Source organism: Gobius niger (assembly GCF_951799975.1).
Source record: "Gobius niger genome assembly, chromosome: 2".
In the NCBI taxonomy this organism is placed as follows: domain Eukaryota; kingdom Metazoa; phylum Chordata; class Actinopteri; order Gobiiformes; family Gobiidae; genus Gobius; species Gobius niger.
The window spans coordinates 46,335,574-46,357,462 of record NC_136853.1 but is presented as its reverse complement, the minus strand read 5'-3'; the positions used below and the strand labels follow the sequence as shown (position 1 = coordinate 46,357,462).

At 37.7% G+C, this 21,889-nt stretch overlaps 2 protein-coding genes across 2 annotated transcripts in view; one reads left to right on the top strand and one right to left on the bottom strand.

Moving 5' to 3' along the window:
• LOC306960195 (proline-rich protein 5-like) overlaps positions 1-4,551 on the top strand; it is a gene marked incomplete at its 3' end in the record, with an annotated part of 59,577 nt that extends 55,026 nt beyond the window's left edge. Inside the window, exons 9-10 of the mRNA XM_079552560.1 lie at positions 2,602-2,922; positions 4,229-4,551. Coding sequence (XP_079408686.1) covers positions 2,602-2,922; positions 4,229-4,551 — 644 coding nt within the window. The remainder of the gene's footprint in view (positions 1-2,601; positions 2,923-4,228) is intronic.
• Positions 4,552-18,146: 13,595 nt separating this feature from the next.
• The window catches only part of napepld (N-acyl phosphatidylethanolamine phospholipase D), a 28,344-nt gene continuing 24,601 nt past the window's right edge, over positions 18,147-21,889 (bottom strand). Inside the window, exons 8-10 of the mRNA XM_079552506.1 lie at positions 19,698-19,846; positions 19,511-19,625; positions 18,147-18,284 (exon numbers count right to left, since the gene is read on the bottom strand). Of these exons, the coding sequence (XP_079408632.1) occupies positions 18,153-18,284; positions 19,511-19,625; positions 19,698-19,846 (396 nt within the window). The 3' untranslated portion in view covers positions 18,147-18,152. The remainder of the gene's footprint in view (positions 18,285-19,510; positions 19,626-19,697; positions 19,847-21,889) is intronic.

Sequence of the window (21,889 nt, the reverse complement as noted above, 5' to 3'; positions counted from 1 at the left end):
ACTTTTGTCACATTTTCATCCTTGTTTTCGTCTCAGTTTTGTTGCTATTTTCACACCTTTTTTCCAGAAGCTTTTGGATTGGGGTAAAGCTGGAGAAAATGTGCTCGGTTCAGGAGGGAGTTAAGGGTTTAATATTGCCTGCAGTTCACAAACTATCCACCAGGGGGTGCTGCAGCGCCCTCAGCACCCTGGGTTCCCTGGTTTATAATAGATCCATGGGAAGAAGTTGACATCCATTGTTTTTAGCCTCAGTTAAACTGCTTCAGTCCCCACTACTGCCAGTAGAGGGTGCTCAAACTCTCCCCGGCAGCACAAACATCAGACAGAGCAATTTGTGCTTTAAGAGTTTGGAAATCATGAATGAAATGGAAGGCGACCAAAATCAATATCACATTTTGTCGACCCGCTCCAGTCAAGCCCACTGTCCAACAGAAATGACCTCACGCAAACCCCGCCCCCAATCAGTCATTGTTGCTGTTGCTCTCTGTTATAGGAAGTACAAAAAGCAAAACCAGTCTCTAACTAAGTCTTAAGGACGACGAGTGTCTTTACAACACGTTCAAAGACACAGAGCAAAGTGGCTGCTGTTCACGTCAGATCCCAGCAGGTCCTTTAAGGGCGTGGCCGCTCAGGTGGGAGCCCAGGGTTGGTCTGACTCTGGGGCAGCACCAATCACAGGCCAGGGAAGCAGTAGGACCATGATCCAGTCAGGAACCAGGCTCAGAGACAGTCCACCAATGGCTGTGGAGGACTTTAAATACAAACAAACAAGGGTTCAGCACACAGGATGACGCCACAAAAGCCAACATGGAGGAGCTGGTGGCCTCGGGCGTAACAGCAGGCCTGTTCACCTGAAAAAGCTCGCCAACTTGTTAGCCAAGGTTTAGCATCCGAGAGTGTCATGAGCTGTCGTTTCTGGACATCGTTGTAAAAAAGCTGTTTCCTTTTTAACCTGTTACTTGCAGAACCTTCCACCACAACATGGGCCAAGGGTTTATTCATGGCAGGGGCTGCTGCTCTCCCTCACGGCCTGCAGGCTACTTGGACTGCGGACCGCGGCGAAGTGGCAAGCCTGTCACACCCCTGTGGTCAAGTGAGCCACTCCCCGCACAGACCCCCCTCAGACAGGCCTTAAAGCTGCACGTGGGTGTGGGGCACAGAGGGCTTACGTTTGAGAGGCCACAGGTCGTAAGAATGAAGAAGCTGTTGCTTTCAGATTAAAGGATATTTCAGGGTTTTTGACATGGGGCCTCATTTCCTAGTTATATTGTGGTGGTGCTAGGCTAGTGCTAGGCTAACGCATGTCTATGGTAACTAGTAGCCTCTCTTCAAATATAAGGACTGTTTGAATTTAAAAAATAAATATCTCCAGAAATCAACAACACTCCTGATAACTAGGAAATGAGGCCAAAAATCCTGAAACATCCCTTTAAAGTCAGATGTGTTGAATAAAGGCGCCCGAGCAGCTGGTGCACTCTGCTCCTGTAACTTAATAACACACAGATTTTTTCAATACTAGACAAACAAAAGGGGAGAATTTACCCGGTAGTGCAAGAGCCTGACTAGTCCACACGATTTATCATATTACCGTAAATTCTCTGATACTGGCCTGTATTCCATCAGAGGCCAGGTCTCCGACGGAGGCTGGGTCTCATCGGAGTTTGTCTCATACTGGTGTAAATGAAAACTCAGGTGCAGGAAGTAACAAACTGAACCCGGGCCGAGGGCGACGCTGCGGAGGAGCTGATCCCAGCGTAACTTTGACACAGATTTAGCCACTTTTCAAACCTCCTGTGACCATATATGGAAACAGGGCAAATGTTGTGTGACCCTCCAGGGTTTTAATAAAGTCTCCATCGCGTCTTCAAAGCACGTCCAGCTGCTCCGTGTGCAGGTCAGTCCCACGCCTCAAAATAACTCCTCCCATCAGCGCGAGCGTCTCGTCTTCTCTCGGGTCAGTCTCATGATCGATCACAAACACAAACGCTCCGTCTAAACTCGCCTTTTACACGAGATAACAACAAATAATCCGGTCCGGTAAAAACGAAACAGAAACCTGCAGTGACACTGATGTCAAAGCTCCGCTAACAGCAACGAAACACTTCCTGTTGTCCCGACAAAATAAAAGGCGTCAATGTTCCAGCCGCTGGGAGAGGGTTTGAAATGTTCATTAATAAATGAACCTAATATTTTAGGTGCAAATGGACACAAATCTCCTTTTTCTTCGTTTTCCTGGTCGTCCGTTTTGCTGAAATAGAAATAAAGGCCTGTCTCTAACTGTGGCCTGGTTCCAATAAAGGCCTGGTCCTGATGCCCTTGAGTAAATAAAGGCCCCGGCCTCTATTACAGCATTTACAGTATGTCCAATTTCGCATCATGCCGGTGCTTTAGTCTCGATAGTTGCAGTGTCTCCTTTGTTGCATGTTTTGATCTGGAGGATATTGTGCTGATTTTGCATCAAAGACAGTCACAGACACACACTCCTCCCCCATTGTGACTCTACTGTTCCTCCTGATGGCGCTGCAGTCTGAAAGTGATTTAAAGTCAGAGTTATTGCAAGTCTTACCTTTTAAGTTCTGTATTTTCCTCTTCATTCACCAGAAAAGCGCTTGCAGCCGTCTTGGTCGACCAAACCCAGTCACTCCCCCGTGATCAAGAACCCCGTGGTCCGATCCAAGAGCTACAACGTGCCCATGCTGACGCCGCTGGTGGAGCACGACTCGGACGCCTCCAGCGCCGCCAGCGCCGGCGTCCGGAGGCACTCGGTGTCTGAGATGACGTCGTGTGTGGAGGAGAGCGAATCAGCTGCTGCTCCTGGCAACAACGTCAGCACCGGCGCCACCGGCAGGACCGGCTCCCCCAGACGCAGCAGCCAATCACCGGCCTCTGAGGCGGCGTCCGGCACGTCCAGCGCACGCTCAGGTTTGTGGAAATGTGTCGAGTTTTCCACAGCGTCACAACTCAATTATTATTATATTAATGTTATGTTTTAATAATAATCCTCCTCATGGGGCTGTAGCAACATGCCAGCAACGATTGAACCATGATTTGATTAAAGCAGCACTAAGGAACTCGTTTACCTTAAAGGAACAGGTTTTTCCACACTGAGATATGTTCTTACCTGAGCTGTGACGAGTTCTTTAGGACCTGTCTGATCTTCAGTCACGTAAACACAGCGCAGACGGCGTTAGCATTTAGCCTCTCCCTCTCTCCTCTATAGCTCCAAAACAGGTCAAGATAGAAGCTACCGAGCTCTTCCACGTTTTCCCTATTTAAATATGGTTACGTGAAGTGTTCCACTACAAAGTATAATTACACACAATTAAACAATGTGGGTTTTCTAAGCGGATAAAAGGGGGAACTATATTGTAAGGCGTAATAATACCAGGAGTAATTTGGCATCCGCACAGTAAAGTGAAGATTAGTGCTCGGATTTTTTACATTTTGTCAAATTTTGTCAAATTTTGTCAAATTCGTTGTCATTTTTTAGTCATTTTTTTGTCCATTTTTTGGTCGATTTATTCTAATTTTTTTGTCATTTTTTTGTCAATTTTTTGTCATTTTTTGTCCATTTTTTGTCCATTTTTTGTCCATTTTTTGTCATTTTTTGTCATTTTTTTGTCAATTTTTTCGTTGATTTATTATAAATTTTTTGTCATTTTTTGTCATTTTTTGTCATTTTTTTGTCATTTTTTTGTCATTTTTTTGTCAATTTTTTCGTCGATTTATTATACATTTTTTGTCTTTTTTTTTTAACATTTTGTCAAATCTTGTCACATAACGTAATAATAATACCAGGAGTAGTTCGAAATCCGCACAGTAAAGTGAAGATTAGTGCGCGGATTTCGAGAGAAGAAGAAAGAAAAAGAACTGCATGAATTACAAAAAAAATATCTCCAGAAATCAGCAACACTCTGGATAACGAGGAAATGAGGCCCTATGTCAGAACTCCTGAAATATCCCTTTAAGTCGAGAGGCTGTGTTTAATTTTTCAAACCACATGAGGCCACTGTTTAATCACATCCCTCACCTTTTGAGTTCTCATCCACCCATCACTCGTCTGTAGCACTACTTTAGCGACTTGAGGGCAATGCCATGGCCAGTTCCAGAGGAGATGGTCCCGGGCTGGAGGGCTGTGGGTGATCTCGTCTGGGGGACTGTTAATGTTTAATTACCTCCTGATATTCAAGAACTAATAATGATTAACTTGCTTTGCTCTCATCGACAGACAATCCACCTTTAAACCAGATACCCGGTGGAGCGGCGGACCCCTCGCCCAGCCTCCTGCCCGACCCCTCCCCAGCCGAGGACGCTCACGGGGCGGGGTCGCTCCTGTCCTCCTCCTCCCCCTCCTCGTCCTCCAGAGCCCTGGCCCAGGACACCAGCTCCGGCCCCAGCCCCAGCTCCAGCCCCGAGACCCGGACGGACAACGCGGCGCCGGACAGCCTGGACTCGGAGAACGAACCGGACGGGATCTTCCTGGACTTTTCCCGGAGATACTCGGCCTGTTCCGGGAGCAGCGCCGGGAGCAGCAGGCAGAGCGTGGCGTGACGGAGGCGTGACGTGAGGCGTGACGTGAGGCGTGACGTGAGGCCAGGGGCGGACGGGCCATATGTCCATTCTGGAAGAGCACAGAGGGGCCACTGGCTCTAGGGCCACCGGTCGGGCCTCTCACTTTACCTCACCCTTACCCCCGGGCGTAACCGAGCTTTACCCAAATCTAAAAGCTTAACCTCTTAACTCCCGCCTGAACCGAGAGGATCTTTTTCCTCACGTCATCAGATTTTTTTGTTGGGTATTCAACTCATTTTTTTTTGTCACTTTTTTGTCTTTTTTTTGTCATTTTCTTGTTATTTTTTGGTCATTTTTTGTCATTTTTTTTTGTCTAATTTTTGTCTAATTTTTGTCATTTTTTTGTCATTTTTTTGTCACTTTTTTGTCACTTTTTTGTCTTTTTTTTGTCTTTTTTTGTCACTTTTTTGTCATTTTTTTGTCACTTTTTTGTCATCTTTTTGTCATTTTTTCTCATTTTTTTGTCACTTTTTTGTCACTTTTTAGTCACTTTTTTCTCTTTTTTTTGTCATTTTTTCGTCTAATTTTTGTCTTTTTTTGTCATTTTTTCGTCATTTTTTCGTCTAATTTTTGTCATTTTTTTGTCACTTTTTTGTCTTTTTTTGTCATTTTTTTGTCTTTTTTTGTCACTTTTTTTGTCATTTTTTTGTCACTTTTTTGTCTTTTTTGTCTAATTTTTGTCATTTTTTTGTCATTTTTTGTCATATTTTTGTCTTTTTTTTGTCTTTTTTTGGGTCATTTTTTTGTCTTTTTTTGTCACTTTTTTTATCTAATTTTTGTCACTTTTTTTGTCATTTTTTTGTTGTTTTTTGTCATTTTTTGTCATTTTTTTTGTCTTTTTTTTGTCTTTTTTTGTCACTTTTTTTTGTCACTTTTTTGTCATTTTTTTGTCTAATTTTTGTCATTTTTTGGTCAAATTTTTATCCAATTTTTATCACATTTTTGTCATATTTTTTGTAATTTGTTTGTAATTTTTTTGGGCATTTTTGTGACATTTTTGCCACTTTTTCATCCATTTTTCGTCACTTTTTTGTCAAACTTTTCTCACTTTTTTGTCACATTTTCATAATCGTTTTCGTCTCAGTTTTGTCACTATTTTCACACCTTTTTCCCAGAAGCTTTTGGACAAGAGACAAAAACACAACGAAAAAGTGACAAAAAAGTATTAAAAACAGTAACAAAAACATGACAAAAATGCAGCGACAACGTGACAAAAAGTTCCCGTCACTTTTCTAGATTTTCGCTTTTAGATTTGGGCAAAGCCGAACTGGAGAAAATGCTCTGGGTGAAGGCGGGGGGTCAGAGGTTCACATGTGTATTTGTGGAAGTGTCACATTTACGCTAATTTGGGCCAGACTGACCAGAGTCCAGGGCTGGTTTTCAGTCCCAGTCCGGCCCCTGCGTGAGGCGTGAGGCGTGACGTGAGGCGTGACGTGAGGCGTGACGTGAGGCGTGACGTGAGGCGTGACGTGAGGCGTGACGGAGACGCACAAACGAACTGCACTTTTAAATGAAGGGCCACATTCAGGCTGTTTTCAATAATGACGACACATTTACAGTGATGCTAATCCTTTACAGAGCTCCACTTTCAAAATATTTAGTCTTAATTTTAGTCAAAGTGATATTTTTGTGACTAAAATTGGACTAAAACTAAATTAAAAGTTTTTCATGAGACTAAAACTGTGACTAAAATGTCCAGATATTTGAGTCGACTAAAATCAGACTAAATAAAAATGAAAAGGAGAGACTAAAATCATCCAAACTTGTATTGAGCGTCTGAAAGAGCCTCAGATCATGTTTAAAGGATCAGCTCTGAGCTTTGTTCATGTGGAGCAGAAACATGAAGCAGAGAAACAACATTAAAGCTGCGGCACCGGATTTTTCCCACACAGACTTTGACATTTTTTCATTTGGCCCAAACTAATTTCTAGCACTCACAATCGTCCAAATTGTTCTAGCAAATTGTTTATATGCACGTTTCTCGCCCATGCACAGCTTTGAGCAGTGGAAAAGTGGAACAGTGGTGACCACCCCTAAAAAATACTCATTTAGAGCGGTCTTTCTATCTCCCATCACTCAATAAAAAATTAGGTGAATACAATTTAACAATATCTGTTTTTTGTCACTTTTTTGTCTTTTTTTTGTCATTTTTTTGTCACTTTTTTGTCTTTTTTTGTCTTTTTTTTGTCACTTTTTTGTCTTTTTTTGTCATTTTTTTGTCATTTTTTAGTCATTTTTTAGTCATTTTTTTGTCACTTTTTTGTCACTTTTTTGTCATTTTTTTGTCCTTTTTTTGTCGCTTTTTTGTCACTTTTTTGTCATTTTTTAGTCATTTTTTTGTCACTTTTTTGTCACTTTTTTGTCACTTTTTTGTCACTTTTTTGTCATTTTTTTGTCCTTTTTTTGTCGCTTTTTTGTCACTTTTTTGTCATTTTTTTGTCCTTTTTTTGTCCTTTTTTTGTCGCTTTTTTGTCACTTTTTTGTCACTTTTTTGTCTTTTTTTTGTCCTTTTTTTGTCGCTTTTTTGTCACTTTTTTGTCATTTTTTAGTCATTTTTTAGTCATTTTTTTGTCATTTTTTTGTCATTTTTTTGTCATTTTTTGTCACTTTTTTTGTCGCTTTTTTGTCGCTTTTTTGTCGCTTTTTTGTCACTTTTTAGTCTTTTTTTTGTCATTTTTTTGTCATTTTTTTGTCTATTTTTTGTCATTTTTTTGTCACTTTTTTGTCACTTTTTTGTCTTTTTTTGTTTATAACTCACCCTGAGGTGGTAAAAACAAATTTACTTTTCAACAACAAAAAGTCAGGTACCCCAGCTTTAAATATGATTATAATGAATATTATCAAAGCAAAGTCCACTAAGTTTGTCTTAAATTTTAGTCGACTAAAACTAGACTAAAATTTATATGATTTTTTCGACTAAATCTCGACTAAAATGACATTACATTTTAGTCAAAAGACTAAAACTAAAATAAAATATGTTGTCAAAATGAACACTGCCTATACCTATAATCAAATACTTGTTTTCTAGAACCAGAATAGACAAAGACAATAATGTTTGGAAGATCTGCACATTTACAATATCGGCTTAACCTCCAATGTCGGGAAATGTGTGAAAAATTGGGAGTAATTTGGGGAAAATGGGAGAAAATTGGCACAATTTGTGGCAAAAAATAAGGAAAAAAATATTTAAAAATTGGGAAAAAATTGGAAAATAAATTGGAGGAAATTGAAAAAAAAAAAAAAAAAATAGAAGAAATTGGGGAAAATATATGGAAAAATTTAGCAAAAAAATTGTAATAAATTTAGTTTAAAAAAATTGGGGAAAAACAAATATTAAAAATTAAACATTTGCAAAAATTAGGAAAAAATTGGGAAAACGAGAAAAAATTGGGACAAGAAAAAAAAAAATGGCAATACATTGAGTAAGATTAAAGAAAATTGGGGCAAAAATGGGGGGAAAAAAATCTTTTATTTGAGCTGAAACAACAAAGTCACTTGGTTTATCGCTGCCCCTGGACCAACAGCATCAAAACTTGAATATAAAGATTTATATTTCTTTTCGGTTCCTGCTTTCAATACTTTCATTTTCTCGACACCAGTAGAACCTAAACGTTTTTTTCGATTCCAAACTGGTGTTATCTAACGGTTCCAGCCCTATTCATTTTTCATGTCACAATTCATACCTGCCCTGGGACAGACTGACAGAGGGAGGTGCCTGCCTTTCTGTGCCAACAGCCTTTGCTCAGACCAGGCAGTGCATCAGAAACAGGGGCTGAAGTGCTGCTGATGACGTGTGCCCCCTGCTGGCCACAACAGGGAGTGAGCAAAGCATGAAACATATTTACAGTTTTTCTCAGTCGCTTTGGCACATTTCACTGATCAGCCTTAACAAGTGCATTCCCTCTAGTCCGGCTTTACCCTAATCTAACAGCTTCTCGACTGAAGCTTACTCAATAAAAAACTCAATAAAAAGGAAAATAAACAGCTTAAGTGGAAAGACCCCTGTAATATACAACAAAACACTCTTCATCCTCTTCATCCAAAGTGTTTATTAAATTCTTGCATATTGAAGTTAAAAATAAATGTTGAATTTACGACTGTGGAAGTAAATGAAGACGGATTCTCTCAATTTCTACACGAGACTGAAGACAAGTACTGGCCAATACCTATACCTATAACTATAACTATAACTATAACTATAACTATACCTATAATCAAATACTTGTTTTCTAGAACCAGAACAGACAAAGACAATAATGTTTGTTTTTAGATCTGCACATTTACAATATCGGCTCAACCTCCAATGTCGGGAAATGTGTGAAAAATTGGGAGTAATTTGGGGAAAATGGGAGAAAATTGGGACAATTTGTGGCAAAAAATAAGGAAAAAAAATATTTAAAAATTGGGAAAAAATTGGGAAAATATTGGAAAATAAATTGGGGGAAATTGAAAAAAAAAATAAAAAAAAGAAGAAGAAGAAATTGGGGAAAATATGTGGAAAAATTTAGCAAAAAATTGTAATAAATTTAGTTTAAAAAAATGGGGGAAAAAAATACTAGAAATGAATTTACAAAAATTAGGAAAAAATTGGGAAAACGAGAATAAAATGGGAGAAAATTGGGACAATTTGTGGCAAAAAATAAGGAAAAAAAATATTTAAAAATTGGGAAAAAATTGGAAAATAAAAATAAAAATAGAAGAAGAAATAGGGGAAAATATATGGAAAAATTTAGCAAAAAATGTGTAATAAATTTAGTTTGAAAACATTTGGGGAAAAAATATTAGAAATGACACATTTGCTAAAATTTGGAAAAAAAATTGGGAAAACGAGAAAAAATTGGGACAAAAAAAAAAAGGCCATACATTGAGTAAGAAAAAAACATTGGGGCAAAAATGGGGGGAAAAAAATCATTTATTTGAGCTGAAACAACAAAGTCACTTGGTTTATTGCTGTCCCTGGACCAACAGCATCAAAACTTGAATATATCTGGCGTTATAAGCGTTACTGGTATTGGGCCAGTGTAACGCTTCATTTGAAAGCTAAGACTTACAGAACTGATCGGGACCTTTTTGTTTTTGTCACATTCTCATTTGTCTGTTTTTTGCAGTTTTTTTTTCCTTTGTTTGAAATGTGTTTTTTTTTTAGCTTTTTTCCTGCTTTATTTGTCGTGTTTTCATCTGGTTTCTGTCGCTTTTTAATCGTGTCACGCTGCCCTTTCCTGACACGTTTCTGCCGCTCATTCGTGGCTCTTTTTTTTGCTTCGTCATCGCTTTTCAATCGTGTTTTTGTCGCTTGTTTATTGTGTTTTTTCTGTCGCTTTTTTTTTCACTTTTTTCATCCTCTTTTGTTTTGCTGTTTTGGTACTTTGTTTTAGGTTGTTTTTTAGGTTTTAGGTAAAGCCAAACTGGAGAAAATGTGCTCGGTCTGGGGGTTTGGAGGTGAATCTCTTACCACCTGCTTTACTAAATCCATCTGAGGAGAAACATTGAATCAAATAGGTTTTTTTGGTTTCTAATTGAAAGGCTGAATCGATTAATCGACGACTAATCGATTATTGAAAGAGTCGACAACTATTTTAGTAATCGATTAATCGTTTTGTGGCTCACACAGACTCAAATGGAGCAAAAATGACCAAAAAAAAAGGAGTATTTTTGATGAAAACCTACTTTGATTTTATATTTAGGGTCTGTAGTGGTTTGTACAATGTAAATATCATGAATAGAGCCTTAAAAAAAACCATTTCCCTTTAGTTTCCTCCATCAGCACTTCCTTAAACAGCGCCACTTAAGCTATAATGTGATAAAAAAAAAAAAGAATTTTACTACACCATTAACAGCCAAGCGATTAATCGATGAATCGTAAAAATGATCGATAGATTAATCGATTACAAAACAATCGTTAGTTGCAGCACGAGTTTATATGTTAAGAGAATTGGCCCAAAACCTGAATAAATAAATAAAGTGTTGCCTGTAATGTGTCTCTCTTCCACATGACACAAACGGACATTTTTATATTTGGAAGGTTTTGAAGGCTGTACATCACACAATCATCACATGTTCCAAAGCGACTGGGAAACTGTGAACATTATAATCCAAGCGTCTGAGCTGGAAGAGTTTGGTGATGGTGTTTATCTTGTATGTCCAGTTTTATGGACTCGTTGTAGAAATCGTCGTTTTGTTTTGTTAATCAAGGGAGACAATCAAAACTAAACTGATATTGTTCCTCTAATCTGTAAAAGCAGCTGATGTGTGATTGAACGTGTGTAAATAAAGTCATTTACTTTCACTCCGACTCGTGTATTAATGGCTGTGTCTTATCTCGGACTCTGTTTCATCAAAGAAGTTTATTAAACATGTCAAGAAACAGCTACTTTTAAAGGAACAGGCCAGCGTTTTTACACACTGAGATATGTTCTTACCTGAGCTGTGACGAGTTCTTTAGGAATCCGCGCAGTAATCTTCACTTTACTGTGCGGATTTCGAACTACTCCTGGTATTATTACTACGTTATGTGACAAGATTTGACAAAATGGGACAAAAATTGACAAAAATGTGACAAAATGTAAAAAAAAAAGACAAAATATTTATAATAAATCGACGAAAAAATGGACCAAAAACTGACAAAAATTTGACAAAAATGACAAAAAAAAATGACAAAAAAATTGACAAAATTTGACAAAATTTGACAGAATGTAAAAAATCCGCGCAGTAATCTTCACTTTACTGCGCGGATGCCAAATTACTCCTGGTATTATTACTACGTTATGTGAGAAAATTTGACAAAATGTGACAAAAATGTAAAAAAAAGACAAAACATTTATAAGAAATCGACGCAAAAATTGACAAAAAATTAAAAAAAAAAAGACAAAAATGTGACAAAATGTAAAAAAAAGACAAAAAATGTATAATAAATCGACGAAAAAATTGACCAAAAAATTACAAAAAATTACAAAAATTGACAAAAAAAAGACAAAAATTTGACAAAAATTTGACAAAAATTTGACAAAAATTTGACAAAATTTGACAAAAATGTAAAAAAAAGACAAAACATGTATAATAAATCGCCGAAAAAATTGACAAAAAATTACCAAAAAAATACAAAAAAATGACAAAGAAATGACAAAAAAAAATGACAAAAATGTGACAAAATTTGACAAAATGTAAAAAAAAAGACAAAAAATTTATAATAAATCGACGAAAAAATTGACAAAAAAAATGACAAAAAATGTGACAAAATTTGACAAAATGTAAAAAATCCGCGCAGTAATCTTCACTTTACTGCGCGAATTTCGAACTACTCCTGGTATTATTACGCCTTACAATATAGTTCCCCCTTTTATCCGCTTAGAAAATCCACATAGTTTAATTGTGTGTAATTATACTTTGTAGTGGAACACTTCACGTAACCATATTTAAATAGGGAAAACGTGGAAGAGCTTGGTAGCTTCTATCTTGACCTGTTTTGGAGCTATAGAGGAGAGAGGGAGAGGCTAAATGCTAACGCCGTCTGCGCTGTGTTTACGTTGCCCCCTCGGAATCACCAGGGAGAACCAGATGTCTTTTCAAAGTTTATTTTTGAGCTCAAACATTACAGGAAAAAAGATAAACATAGCTCCCCTGTGAACAAACAATACAATAGTTTATAGCGGATTAAGTTAAAATGGGTAAACAAACAGGTAAAGCGGTTTTTCAATTATAATAAAAAGGCAGTGTTTAACATTAGCAAAAAGATAAATAAATACTGTTATTTACAGCGAACCATTTACCAACAATAATAAAAAAGTGCTTAACTACTTTATGTAGAAAATGGGCTGGCAACATTTACGTGACTGAAGGCACGGGGGAAGATCAGACAGGTCCTGAAGAACTCGTCACAGCTCAGGTAAGAACATATCTCAGTGTGGAAAAACGCTGGCCTGTTCCTTTAAAAACTACATAAACAAACGCTGAATTATGAATATAGTTTCTACTAAATAAAGATACAAAGACATGGGGAGGAGCAAAGTGGTTCAACAGCCCATAAATACATGAAAAAAGAGGAGAATGCTAACATGATGCTTTCTGTTATCATCACGCTACATGCTAACGCTAGCTACAACTGCTGTTTTTTCACTTCTTAACAATCTGCTGTGAAAAAACATCCATGTGGACACGACTTAGATTTGACTTTATTTGTGTGTGATAAATTCATTCATAATGCGTCAGAAAAAATGACTCAAAAATCACAAAAGTGACTTCCGGTTTCGATCCAGCGCCAAAATAAAAGCAGCTCGTCTCATTGATTAGCTCAGCAGGTACTTGCAACATTACAAGAATATAATTAAATACACAATTTAAGTATTTTGTCTGTTAATTGTTAGGCAGAAAGAAAGTTGAACTGATGAATATGATGGTGCTTTTATGTTGTGAGCTGGATCGAAACAGGAAGTCACTTCTTGGGTGGTGTTGTTATGATTTTAAGAGACTTTCCTCCAACAGAAAACGACACATGTGGTCGTTTGTTTTATCCCTGAATTACGACCATATAAGACGTTTGCTAAAACAGCGCCCCCAGGCTCCCACTGAGGGCATTACATTACAGTTAACCTGATTCAGAAACGACTTTATTTTACGTAATGTTTTTGACGATTCCAAAACTCAAACGCAAAGAAATAAATCACAAACTTGCAAAATTAGCCCCACGTGCAATAAGTAAAGCCGTCCCAGATGTTCGGCCCCGCCCACACTCTTTTCTTTTCTTTTCTTTTCTTTTCTTTTCTTTTCTTTTCTTTTCTTTTCTTTTCTTTTCTTTTCTTTTCTTTTCTTTTCTTTTCTTTTCTTTTCTTTTCTTTTCTTTTCTTTTCTTTTCTTTTCGATTTGATTTGATTTGATTTGATTTATGATTTATGATTTATGATTTATGATATGATTGATATGATATGGCTATAGGTTATCACCATTTTACTCACAACAACAGCGACACCAAAGCACAACTCACCACTGATGTGTTCGTGTCTTCTCCTCCAGCTCCATAAACTCTCCTGTCACTTCCATCTCTGTCCTCAAACGTCCTCGTGTCTCAGACTCCGTGTCTCCCGTACGTCCGGTTGTTCCGGTGACCGCGGCGAGACTCGGATCCGCCCCGGGTTCCAGAGCGTCTGATGTGGGGAAACAAAGTCTGGCCTCGGCTCCGCTGCTGTTCTCCACAAAGTCCTGGTCTCTGTCTGAGTTCCTCTGGAGAACCTGCTCCAAACGTCCTGATCAAACTGAGCTCCTTCATTTCTCCGCAGATAAAACATGTACAACATCACAGCTGTGTTTAGCTCGCGGGTTTTTGAACTAGATTTGACGGACACCCGCTCTGTCCAATGAAAACACGTGAATCAGCTCGAGGGCGTTTGTGCAGGTGAGCCTGGCTCTGATTGGCTGAAGCGTCTGCTACGTCATATCCAGTAGTATTTGTTAATAATTATCATCATTATATCAATACAATCTGAAATAAACTGTTGTAAAGCATTTCCTCTGATGCCTGTGGTTTATATGGACAATATTACACATGTTATTATTTTCTATTCAAACTAAACGTCTTGGTCATAATAATCATGTGTTTCTATGACATAATGGGCTAAACACATGATGCAGGTTAAAGGTTAAGATCATTTATGTGTCATCATGTGTCTCTGCATGTGGCCCCTCCTTCGACTGAGGCGTCAGGAGCAGAGGGCAGGAGCATCTGGGACCATCTCCAGATGTGGAGCCTTATGATTGATTGAACTCTCCTCTGTGAGATTATCTACAGATGTAAGAGGGCAGAAGACCAAACATGGCCTTATAAATAAAACTATACCAATGACCCGCCTCCTGCAGGACAAAGACGGCCGTCCCACTGGAGAACACGGGTCACAGTGATGGGTCAAGGCCCTGCAGTTAGTCCTGAACCTCAAAGAAGCCTGATGCCACGCTTTAATATAAAAGAACTCTCTCGACACTGCTCCTCCTGCTCCTCTTGCTCCTCACTCCCTCCACACACCGCAATGCACGATGCAAGCACTAGGTGGCAGTGTTTACATCTCTTATATGCATGTGTGGCTAAACCTGTTACACACTTTAAAACACTGACAGAATGAAATAAAACTCAGACATTCCTCTTTACCACAATCAGAACAACAGCGTTTATTCCTATGGGTTCATTTACAGTGATAGAAATAATCACACTTTAAAACAGCCTGAAACCAGGACGACGCAAAAGGAAAGTGTGTTTGTGCTGCAGGAGGTCAAACCCAGCTCGACCTCCGCACGAAACGACGACACAAAAACAAATGACTCCACGTCTCCGTCGTTCGAATCGTCTGAGCCGAGTCCACGAGTAAAAGACGGGTTTGGCAAACGCAGCAAAAGAGGAAAAGAAAAACAAAGACGCACGAAACTAAACATCAGATTTTGAGCCGGCGAGAACATTCAAACTCCACAGAGCAGTGGATAAAGTGCCTCTACACATCTGTTTGTTTCATTCTGAAGGGCATGACCTGCACAATCGAACATTTTTCTGGAGTAAAACAGGGAAACACTTGGACAGAGGCGGGTGGACGAGCCAAAAGCACGAGAAAATAGGGCTGTGCAATTAATCGGAATTCGATTACGATTTCGATTACAACAGTAAACGATTACAAAATTAGCATAATCGCAAAAAATCGATTATAATTTTTTTTTTTCAATTTTTTTTTCACATTTTTTTTCTAATTTTTAATTTTTGTCACTTTTTTGATGGATTTTTGTCATTTTTTTGATGGATTTTTGTCATTTTTTTGATGGATTTTTGTCATTTTTTGATGGATTTTTGTCATTTTTTGATGGATTTTTGTCACTTTTTTGATGGATTTTTGTCATTTTTTTGCTGGATTTTTGTCATTTTTTTGCTGGATTTTTCTCACTTTATTGATGGATTTTTGTCACTTTTTTGATGGATTTTTGTCACTTTTTTGATGGATTTTTGTCACTTTTTGATGGATTTTTGTCACTTTTTTGATGGATTTTTGTCACTTTTTTGATGGATTTTTGTCACTTTTTTGATGGATTTTTGTCACTTTTTTGATGGATTTTGGTCATTTTTTTGATGGATTTTTGTCACTTTTTTGATGGATTTTTGTCACTTTTTTGATGGATTTTTGTCACTTTTTTGATGGATTTTTGTCACTTTTTTGATGGATTTTTGTCACTTTTTTGATGGATTTTTGTCACTTTTTTGATGGATTTTTGTCATTTTTGTGATGGATTTTTGTCACTTTTTTGATGGATTTTTGTCACTTTTTTGATGGATTTTTGTCACTTTTTTGATGGATTTTTGTCACTTTTTTGATGGATTTTTGTCACTTTTTTGATGGATTTTTGTCACTTTTTTGATGGATTTTTGTCACTTTTTTGATGGATTTTTGTCACTTTTTTGATGGATTTTTGTCTTTTTTTTTGATGGATTTTTGTCATTTTTTGATGGATTTTTGTCACTTTTTTGATGGATTTTTGTCTTTTTTTGATGGATTTTTGTCACTTTTTCGATGGATTTTTGTCACTTTTTTGATGGATTTTTTTAAAGGCAACAAATAATCGTTTGAATAATCGTGATTTCAATTATGACAAAAATAATCGTGATTATTATTTTTTCAATAATCGAGCAGCCCTACGAGAAAACCCCAAAGAGTCACTTCTAGTACCTAAGTATATGATTTATATTGTGTTTGTGTCTTAGGGCAGACAAAACGTTTGATAACGGGACTCCAAAGTAGGGATGGGCGATACCACATTTCTTGGAATCGATACGATACCGATACTTTTGGGGTCATTTTTGTCGATACCGATGCCGATACTGGTCTTTTCATATGGGTGAATGTATTTCAATCCATATACATTTCTAAAACTGGTTATATTATATAATTAACTGGTCAATTCAAATTGTATTACTTTAACTGGTTAATTAGACAATACTAATGTGAAATTAAATACATAAACACAAATTTTAATTAATACTTAAATGACAAACAGATCCTAAACCAGAACGATCAGCCTGGCTCAGTTCGATCCTTTGCTGTTGTGACTGTTTTGGCTCCGAACAAAGAAATAAATCATCCTTTTGGGTTGATAATCGCTGCCCCGCCTTCTTTTTACATATGCAAATTAGCATCGATACATTTCGGCCAATATCGATACTTAAAAAGTAGCCGTTTGGTATCGACATACTTTGGTATCGATCCGCCCATCCCTACTCCAAAGAAAACAGAACAGATACACATTAAACGTTTCACTGCCTCACATCGAGTGCATTATTCTGTCTCTCCAAATTTAATCCAGAAATGAGTAAATGTTTGTTGGAAGAAGCAGATTTGCCTCGATTCCTCTGCCAGAGTTAAATGAATCATCACTAATAAGACTCTCTTCTCTCCTGTGTGTTTTCTGCCCCGAGCTCGGCTGGTGGGTCGGGTTTTGGGGGTTTTAAATGTTCTTTTATTTATTGTACTATTGCACTGGACTTGCACTTGCTTATTTTATCGTTGACAGATTTCCTGGGGAGGGACAATAAAGTTTAATGGATTCACAAAAGATCTCCTCGCACTCAGAGTAGATAAAACATGAAAAAATGTGTTTCCTTGAAAAAAACAAAAAAAAAGACTGTAGATGTTTAAGTTAAAGGGACTATACTGGTTTAAAAATGTTAAAATGATGTATTTTCCTCCCCCTACATGTTCCTCCATGTCCTAACGCAGGGGTCACCAGCCTTATTTCAGCTGAGGGCGACTTTAAGAGCATTAAGTTGTTCGAGGGCGACCAGTTAAAAACAAATCCTAAAGACTTAAACGTTCACTGTTCACTTATAGGATATTGACCCCACATTATATTAAAATAGCTTTATTTTAAACTCATACTGAGTCACAAGAACCGAAATAACTGTAATTTTAAGAATTAGATTCAAGAAAATGAAGTGTTTTACGATTTAGAAAAAGTTCCTGGGGGCCCGCGGGCACCACGTTGGTGACCCCTGTCCTAAAGTGTAGAATGAGCCCAGACCTGTTCACCACAACTGCCTCTAAAATCCTGCCCTGTCACTCAGAAAGCTGTTACTTCGGGTCCGAGCTTAATATAGACGCTGCAGTTACATGTATGACCTGAGGTGGCAGTAGTAAGCATAAAATGGCCAGTACAGTTGCCAATGTACAGTTACTTCAGAGTTATTCAAGAAGGCCTACATGTACTTGAGTAAAAGTACCTTGAGCACTACCCGCCTCTGCCTTTAAACCGCTGCTTCTTCTTTCACACAACAGCATCAAAATGGCGCCATGTTAAATCACAATGGCGCGACTGCAGTCAGAACAGAAAAAAGGGAACAAAATACTAAAATAATCCCAGAGTCACTGAATAATGGCACTTCTGAAAACTACAGTGGGAAAAAAATAATTAAACCTAAGTTCATTTGTGCTGATCAGTGTTTGGTTCATGGGGACAGATTCATGGATGATTATGATTCAGATGCACAATGGTTTATATAACACTACAGGCCACTGCGCTCACGTTTTCTCAGTATTATTATTTGTTTTGTGTTTGAGACGGCGAGCTCAGTCGAAGATGTCTCCACGGCCATGGGACACGAGGCGCGACTCTCCGTGATTCAGGACAAAGAAAGACTCGGGTTTGAGGCCTTTCTGCTCCAGGGCTTCTCTGAGAAGAACCGGCGGCTCCAGGTAATACTGCAAACACACACAAAACGAAGCAGACGTTATACTGACTGTGTAATGGAATCCTCTGATGTTTCCTGCAGGAGGGGACGAACACAGGGGCCATGTTATCCGCCATTGTGCTTAATCCAATACGATGAATTTTACCTCTAACGACCACCTGAACTAACCACATTTTCTCCAGTTTAGCTTCTAGTAAAAAAGCGTCAAGAATGGCAACAGAAACAAGATGAAAATGCAACAGACGGTGTCAAAAAAGTGACAAAACCAAAGCAGAAAAGTTACTAGAATGTGACAAAAATGTGACAAAAAATGACACAAATTCAACAAAAATGTGACAAAAATTCAACAAAAAATGTGAAAAAAAATCACAAAAAAGTGACAAAAAATGACACAAAAAATGACAAAAAAAATGACACAAATTCAACAAAAAAATTACACAAAATTACACAAAAAATTACACAAAAAATTACACAAATTCAACAAAAAATAAAAAAAAATTCAACAAAAATGTGAAAAAAATAATCACCAAAAATGTGACAAAAAATGACACAAAAAATGACAAAAATTCAACAAAAATGTGACAAAAAATCACCAAAAATGTGGCAAAAATTCAACAAAAAATGGCAAAAATTCAACAAAAATGTGGAAAAAAATCACCAAAAATGTGACAAAAAATGACACAAAAAATGACAAAAATTCATCAAAAATATGACAAAAATTCAACAAAAAAGTGACAAAAAATGACACAAAAAATGACACAAGAAATGACACAAATTCAACAAAAATGTGAAAAAAAATCACCAAAAATGTGGAAAAAAATGACACAAGAAATGACACAAATTCAACAAAATGTGACAAAAAATGACACAAAAAAATGTGACAAATTGAAAAAACAAAACAAAAAAAAACATACAAAAGGTGACACAACACAGCAACAACACGAGGAAAAAGATCACTTTTGTGGGTCTGAGCTTTCAAATGAGGTGTTGCACAGGCCTATATAATAACCTAAGAGGACAGAATGCCTTTGGTTTAGGCGGGTGGTAAGAGGTTGAGTATTTTGCTGGGTTAGGTAAACACACGTGGATGTTAGGAAGGAGCTTGGACCGTGACTCATTACTTAAACGTGAGCCTGCTGAGTGCGTGTGCTCACCTCATGGGCGAGTGGTGAGCCTGCTGAGTGTGTGTGCTCACCTCATGGGCGAGTGGTGAGCCTGCTGAGTGCGTGTGCTCACCTCATGGGCGAGTGCAAACGTTCCCCAGTGAATGGCCACCGACTGCCTGGCCTGAAGGTCCTGGTGGATCAGCACAGCTTCAGCCGGGTCCACGTGTTGTCCCACCATCACATCTCTGTAACGTCCACATCGGTTAATGACAATAACGCCTTCGCTGCTACACACGGGTGGAGCTCGTCCTCATCACCTGGGCATGTATGCTCCGATAGGAATGGCCGCCAGGTCAAAGGGTCCGAAGCGCTGCCCGATCTCTTTGAAGGCGGGACAATAACCTGTGTCTCCAGCAAAGAAGAAGCGATGGTCCGGTCCCAGAACAGTCCAGCTGCCCCATAGAGACTGAAACAAAGATGGACTCGTTACTTCCTTCAAAGCAAAGTGTGTGTTAATGATCATAGTGTAGGTGTAGGAGGAGGGATGACAGTATTAATATTCATCATTACAGCTGATGATCTACAGGTGTTTCAGTGGCGTTTGAGACCCAGAAATCCACACATTCTTCTTCTGAAACACTGAAAAGGCACCAAGAGTCTCTCACAAGGAGGCGGAGCTGACCAGGGCAGGACAGAGGAACGAGTTTGCAAATGAGAGCTTGAAAAACGAGCTGCCGGGAGAGGCTTGTCGACGGTGCAGTTACGCCTCCTTGTCCAGGTCGTTGCCATGGCGATTGTTCAGAAGTGACACCGAGGATGAAGATTTCAATAGATTTAGTGATCTGGAGCGAGATTGAGAGTTTGGTTTGTTCTTTATGCTATAGTTATCAAAACTCTTTATGCATCGGGAAAATAAGCACCTTCAGGGCGAAACCGGTTCGCCCTGAAGGTGCTTATTTTCCCGATAATGACCAGCGTTCTATACATGATCCCGCTTATTATACGGCCATTTGCCAACTGAACACACACATGTTCATACACTTTTATGAAGGCCGAAAGTAGGGCAGTGCAATTAATCGAAATTCGATTACGATTTCGATTACAACAGTAAACGATTACCAAATTAGCATAATCGCAAAAAATCGATTATAATTATTTTTTTCTTCTTTATTTTTATTTTTTTCAAAAAAAATTTCACATTTTTAATTTTTGGATTTTTGTCACTTTTTTTGCTGGATTTTTGTCTTATTTTGATGGATTTTTGTCTTATTTTGATGAATTTTTGTCTTATTTTGATGAATTTTTGTCACTTTTTTTGATGGATTTTTGTCTTTTTTTTGGTGGATTTTTGTCTTTTTTTTTGATGGATTTTTGTCTTTTTTTTGGTGGATTTTTGTCTTTTTTTTGATGGATTTTTGTCTTTTTTTTTTGATGGATTTTTGTCTTTTTTTGCTGGATTTTTGTCACTTTTTTGCTGGATTTTTGTCTTTTTTTGCTGGATTTTTGTCACTTTTTTGCTGGATTTTTGTCTTTTTTTGCTGGATTTTTGTCACTTTTTTGCTGGATTTTTGTCACTTTTTTGCTGGATTTTTGTCACTTTTTTGCTGGATTTTTGTCACTTTTTTGCTGGATTTTTGTCACTTTTTTGCTGGATTTTTGTCTTTTTTTGCTGGATTTTTGTCACTTTTTTGCTGGATTTTTGTCACTTTTTTGCTGGATTTTTGTCTTTTTTCTGCTGGATTTTTGTCATTTTTTTGATGGATTTTTGTCACTTTTTTGATGGATTTTTTTTAAAGGCAACAAATAATCGTTTGAATAATCGTGATTTCAATTATGACAAAAATAATCGTGATTATTATTTTTTCAATAATCGAGCAGCCCTAGCCGAAAGGTTTATTTAATGATTTCTGCGGCAAATAGATCCGAAAAGTTTGCATGTTGCTTGGCAATGTCTGTTGTGATTCCAGGCAGTGTGGCGAGGCTAGTACCAGCAAGGCTAGCTACTTATTGCTAGCCTTGCTACTTAGTTGAAGGTGCAGATGGAGAGGAGGAATGGTGGTGAATCGCTCTCTCTCTCTCTGAAAGTCGGACTCACGTTAACTCCTCGAGTAGCAGTGTTAATTTTGACAACATATTTTATTTTAGTTTTAGTCTTTTGACTAAAATGTAATGTAATTTTAGTCTAGTTTTAGTCGACTAAGTTTAAGACTAATTGAGTGGACTTTGCATTGATAATCTTCATTTTAATCATATTTAATGTTGTTCCTCTGCTTCATGTTTCTGCTCCACATGAACAAAGCTCAGAGCTGATCCTTTAAACATGATCTGAGGCTCTTTCAGACGCTCAATACAAGTTTGGATGATTTTAGTCTCTCCTTTTCATTTTTATTTAGTCTGATTTTAGTCGACTCAAATATCTGGACATTTTAGTCACAGTTTTAGTCTCATGAGAAACTTTTAATTTAGTTTTAGTCCAATTTTAGTCACAAAAATATCACTTTGACTAAAA